This window comes from Hippoglossus stenolepis, chromosome 11 (assembly GCF_022539355.2).
Source record: "Hippoglossus stenolepis isolate QCI-W04-F060 chromosome 11, HSTE1.2, whole genome shotgun sequence".
Lineage (NCBI taxonomy): Eukaryota > Metazoa > Chordata > Actinopteri > Pleuronectiformes > Pleuronectidae > Hippoglossus > Hippoglossus stenolepis.
Genome location: NC_061493.1, coordinates 73,251 through 79,181, shown reverse-complemented (window position 1 = coordinate 79,181; position 5,931 = coordinate 73,251). Strand labels below are relative to the sequence as shown.

Below are 5,931 nucleotides of genomic sequence, written 5' to 3'. Positions count from 1 at the left end.
CATGGAGAGACTCGTCCCGGTGATTCCTCCACGGAGCAGCAGTGAAGACAGGGTGAGAGGACTCAGTCTGTGGGACAATGAAATCAAAAGCCGGTTTATTTCCGTCCTTAAAGTGTCTGTAACAGACATTTAAATTGTCAAAGTAAACAAAGTGACTCCTTGTGTCTGTAATTTACCTCGAGATGCTGTTTCCTTCTTCCTTCTCAGGTCCCAGTTAAAGATGGTGGTGAAGGTGATGCAGTGACCTCCAGCACTGGTTCTCAAACTCTTTTCAACAATGTTCCCCCTTTGAAATATGTTTTCAGCCAAGTGCAACACAGCATCAGTATCAATGTATCTCACCAAAGCAATAAGCTGTGTCTTTCCACTGACGTCTGTCCATTCATCCAGCTGCAGTGAAAATGCTTCAGCAAGTTTTTACACAACTTCATCAACAATGTCTGTTCCCATCGTTTCTATTCTGCAGCAACGGTGTCATTTGACAAAGGCCCAGTTTAGAACTGATCTGCTGTGTTTGTGTCCAGCATCGTCTCGTCAGTACAGCAGCGGCTGGAAGTAGCAGGTCCTCAGCTGTGGTGAAAGGCCTTTTGGCTTCAGCATGAGAAGCCTCCAGTGCTTTGGCTGATGTTGTGGAGACTTTTCACATCGTTTCTTGTGAAACTATGAAGTCAGACTGTTTCTTCTTGAGAAACTCTGGTGTCTTACCGACATGACACTGATGTTTTGTGCTGAGATGTCGCTGCAGCTGCGCTGGCTTCATGCAACTGTTTGCTAACTTTTCTTCACAGAAAATGCACAATGCTTTGGGCGGATTGCAGCTCGATGAGTAAATCCCATTAAAACATATTCTTCATGATACTGGCGACATTGTGTTGGCTCTGTTTTCACTTTCTTGTTCACTTCCTTCTCCTTGTTTTCAGCTGCGTTGCTGCTACGTTTCAACCACGAATCCATGTTTGTTGATTTCGTTGTTCAGAACTGAAACTGGCTTCATCACAGTGAACAAACGTCGTCATGAACGTAACTTGGGAAACGATAACATTGAAAATAGGAATATTTACTATGAAATGTGGTTTATTGAACTTACTTTTACATTTTTATTGAACTAATAATTATCTTACATTTAAAAAATGAATTTCAAGTACCCCATGCAGTACTCCAAAGTATCCCTAGGGGTACTAGCACCCCCATTTGAGAATCACTGACCTACAGCAGTGTGAAGTTTTCTTCTTCTGCTGGAGCCTCCAGTGACGTCCACGCCACCGTCAACAAGCCCAAACCAAACAGAGACCACAGCACCTGAGAGACATTTACCTGCTTTGTGTCTTCACTCATCCCAGAAGACCAAGAATAAAGCCAGAGTACACCGACGGTTTGATCTGCAGTTATTTATCCATACATGAACCAACATTTACTTGAATCTCTGCTGTATCTGTTTTCTTTTAACATTTCATTTCCATGATAATGTTCAGGAGTTCATGTAAAAGCCTTTCTGTCCAGGGGGGCTGTAAGGGAACTAGTTGTACCACGTTCATGTCACTGTTTCTCCTGAATTCTTCTGATAAATGGTATATTTTCTTTTGTAGAATTTATTATTTACTTTATAACCAGACCCAAGGTCAGATTCTTGTTGAGTTTAATGCTGATTTTGTTGTATCTTTGTTTGTGTGTTAACAACAGATTTCATTATAAAGACTGGATACATTTCTTTCTTCATTTCTTTCTCTCTTTCTTAGTAAGTGAGTAGGAAGTGGGTGCAGCTTCTCGTTTCTACTGAAGAAACCGTGATGCTCGTCACACTGAATGATGTGTTCATATAGTTTCAGACACAGTGAAGTTAAAGATGTGACCATATGTGACAACGACTCTGAGACATGACGGACGGTTACTTATTCATTTACTTTATTGGTCCTCAGGCAAACTAAGTTCAATCCACAGCTGGAAACCACAGAATCACATTTGATTCACGTTAACATTTTGAAGCCCAAGTCAATAATGTTAATAAATAATGCGACAGAAATTCAAGCTCAACCGCCTGTAAAATATAAAAGTCCAGATGTGAAGTTGCTCCAGAGGTGACGTGTGTCGTCCTTTATTTGGACTGAATCTACTGATATTTGCATCACTCATGTGAATGAGTGACAAGTGTCTAAATCTAAAAGTCACTTGCTGCACATTAGTTCATCGTAAAATATTCACACAGTCTCTGGTCGACGGGGGAAAGTCGGTGCTGATGGATATTTTCTCTACATGCAACTAGCACATGACGACAGAGGAGACGTGTCACTGAGGGGAAGTGATCAACAGGAAGTCAACGCCACATTGCACTTTTTACTAAGAACCGAGAAGCAGAAAAGAGAAAGAAGAAGAATGGATGAAATCAAACGGATTAAAATGTCTTTACATCTGCTACTGGTGCTGATTCAGTTTACAGGTAAGAATAAATACACTTACAAAACTTTATCAGTGTGAATAATAAGAATAATACCAGATTGTTTGTGTTTGCTTTTAAAAGTGAAGAGTTTCACTGATGTGTTGTGGCACAAGTCTGGCACATTCAGGGGACTGATATTTATGAGTACTCTGATATTGTAGTTGTGTATATTTGTGTACTGGATCATTCCTCATATTTTAATCTGCTGTGTATTGCTCTCTGTCTAATTGTGGTTATTTGCTCTAGTTTGAGTCACCTGCTCCGTCTACTGTGATAATGAGCTGATGATGTCACTTCTTCAGTCTCGTTCTTCCTTTGCTTTACTTCTACTTTGTCCCCTGATGAAGGCCAGTGTGCTGCAACATGTAGTTGCTTTGTTATGCCTCAAGCCAACGACCTTCAGGAACACTTTGAGGGGAATTCCTTCAAATGTGGGACAAACATTCAGTTTAACACAAGGATGAACTGATTAGACTTTGGTCGGTCAAGGTCAAGATCGCTGTGACTTTACAAAGCACATGTTTTGCCTTGTGAACGCGATATCTCCGTTACACCTCCAGGGAATCTGTGTAAAGTTGGTACAAACGTTCTCTTGGACACAAAGATTAACTGAGTTGATTTTGGAGGTCAAAGGTCAAGTTCACTGTGACCTCACAAAACCCTCTTTCCCTCATGAACATGTTATCGAGAGAATCCTTTCAAGTTTGACACCAATGTTCCCATTAACTCACGGTTTAACTGGTTAGATTTGGTGGTTAAAGGTCAAGGTTTCAGGTTTTTGGCCTCGCACATCTCAAGTCTGAATTTCTTCAAATTCTGACCAGTTGTCTCCTCGAATGAAAACTTAACAGATTAGATTTCAGTGATCAAGTGTCAGAGTGACCTCATGAGTCTGGAAACAAATGTACGTAGACTGGAACTGGACTGGTTGGCTGAGGCATTCAAATGCAGGGAGATAACTGTAGTTGATGTTTTTAAGGTTTATCTTGTCAGTCATGCTCCATTTGGTCTTAATTCACAAAGTTATGTCTAAAAGAATCCTCACATTCAGAAGTGTATGAAAATATGAGTCTTTTTCTAGGTTTAGTTTAATTGTTGCTGTCTCTCTCTCATTTCCTCCACAGTGCTCGCTGCCCAATATTCCTTCATCATCATCAGAGCTGGAGCTGAAGTCACTTTGCCTTGTGACAATGTGAGAGATGATCATGTGAACTGTGGAGCTACTTCCTGGTTCTTCACTGATTCAGAGAGGCTAGATCAGTAAACCTGTTTGTAAACAGGCAGCTCGACACATCTGTGATTTCCAAATCTAAAGCAGACAGACTACGTCTTGCTGCAAACTGTTCTCTGGTTATTAGGGAGGTCACAGCTGAAGATGCTGGTCGATACGACTGCAGACAGTCTGACCTGACAACACAACCACATGAAGATCATGTGGTTTTTATCTCTGTTGTCAACGGTGAGTAAAAGAGTCTCTTCATAAAAACATTATGATAATTCTGATCATTCTGATGGACATAGTTTCACTCATGTTATCTTTCTCTCACAATATCTCGATCATCACCAGTGACTGAGCAGAAGAGAACTGATGAGGTGACGTTGAGCTGCTTTGTGTCAGCATATAGAAGGTGTTACCTCACAGTGAAGTGGCTGTATATGAATAAAGATGTGAGTGAAGACAACACTGAACTGAAGACATCACAGTCTTCCTGCTCGGCCAATGTGAGCTTCAATAAATCCCATTCTGTTCACAAGATGAAGAACTATAGCTCATTAACATGTAAAGTGAAGGATCGTGACAAAGAGGAAAAGTTTGCCTTCATTTCTCCGTCATCAGGTGAGAAAACACAGAACACGATGAACTGCTCCTGATCCAATAAATTCCATTTGTTAATACATTTATTTTTCTTAAGAAGGAAAGAACAAACCAGCTCCAGGAAACAATGAGATGACAACAGGTACTGAATATTCACTGCACCTCTCATTCATCTCTGTGCTGCTGCGTGTTGATGGATTTAATGTTAACAACATGTGTAAATACAGGAAGTTGGACTGAACAGAAAACTAAAGCTCTTGTCATTCTGTTGACAGATTGGTGGTGGTACATTCGTCTGGTTGTGGGTTTTGCCACAATCGTAACAATGGTTGTGATTCTCATCAGATGGAGAAGAAACAAGGTGGGAACATTCACAGATGAAACTCAAATGTCACTTATCGAGTTTATACCTCCGCCAAGTTTTTATTTATCTTGTAATAACGCCATGAAATAATGATGTCATCATAAGTTCTAAAGTTTTAATGTGAAAGTTAAAGTTATGGATGTTTCTTTGTGTTTTGATACATGTTGTTATTCTGTGATGGTTTTGTTAGCACTGCATTAGGTCATTTTACTTTTTAATAATTATTTGCATTGTGTTGTCTCTCTGTCACTATGGTAACCGTGCTACATCCTGACCTGAGGTGTAATACATCCTATTCTGTCTTTGTTTAAATCCATTTTTATCATACTTCCTTATCAACATTTGTATTTGTTGTGTTCTGTGAAGCACATTGAACTACACTAACCTGATGAAAGGTGCTATACAGATGATTGATTGATTGATTGATTGATTGACTGATTGATTGTATATCCTACAGATCCAGGGTGGTGATGATGCAGTGATCTACAGCACTGTGGAAGCTCCCTCCTCTTCTACTGGACCCTCAGCTGATCCCAGCAGCCTCTATGCCAACGTCACAATCATACAATAGTAGAGTTACATTTGACATCGATATATTTATATTAGGAATCATTTGCTACAACTTTCTGCTGTGAAAACAAAGTCACTCGTAATAATGTGATTCTCATTAGATAGAAAAGAAACAAAGGTGGGAACATTCCCAGAGGAAACTGTGATTTAGTTTAAACCATTGCCAAGGCCCGACAGTCTGTAAAGTTTGATATAAAAAGTCACTTTTATCGTGTGGACTGGATTTAACCAGTTTTCAGCCATTTTATTGATTCTTGAAGTTTGTCGTCCAAAAGCTGGAATATTTTATACTGTATCTTCATGTTCTTCTGATCCAGCTGTTATTCTTATACATTACAATGGTGACGTGTTATTTGTAAGAAAATTGTACTTTCTTGATTCTTCTTGTTCTGGGTTTGTTCCTCATGGTTGATGCACTTATTCTAAGTCGCTTTGGATAAAAGCGTCAGCTCAATGAAATGTGAGGAAATGTAATGTATGATGATATGATATGAATGATTGTATATGAACCAATGTGTTGTAAAAAGCGTTTTGCCCAGAGTGCCAGAAGGGGGAGCTGTATGTTAAGTTACTGCTGCAATGTTTAAGTAATAATAATAATCATAAGATGGTATATCTTCATATAGATATCGTACGTTTAGCTTAATGAGCCGGCTGTTATAGACATGTTAGTGTTTTATGCTGTGATGTAGATACTGCAGGTTGATACTTCCAGGTTTGAGTTGAGTGACTTTTTAAATGATGTTG

General features: G+C 39.5%; 1 protein-coding gene across 1 annotated transcript; it reads left to right on the top strand.

Moving 5' to 3' along the window:
• Window positions 1–3,676: 3,676 nt before the first annotated feature.
• On the top strand, window positions 3,677–5,909 carry LOC124854473 (the record flags this gene model as incomplete). Its single annotated transcript, XM_047342094.1, has 5 exons — window positions 3,677–3,893; window positions 4,002–4,271; window positions 4,348–4,392; window positions 4,526–4,611; window positions 5,072–5,909. Coding segments are annotated over 5 exons (732 nt in total), but the record flags the coding sequence as incomplete, so codon positions are not given.
• Window positions 5,910–5,931: the final 22 nt, after the last annotated feature.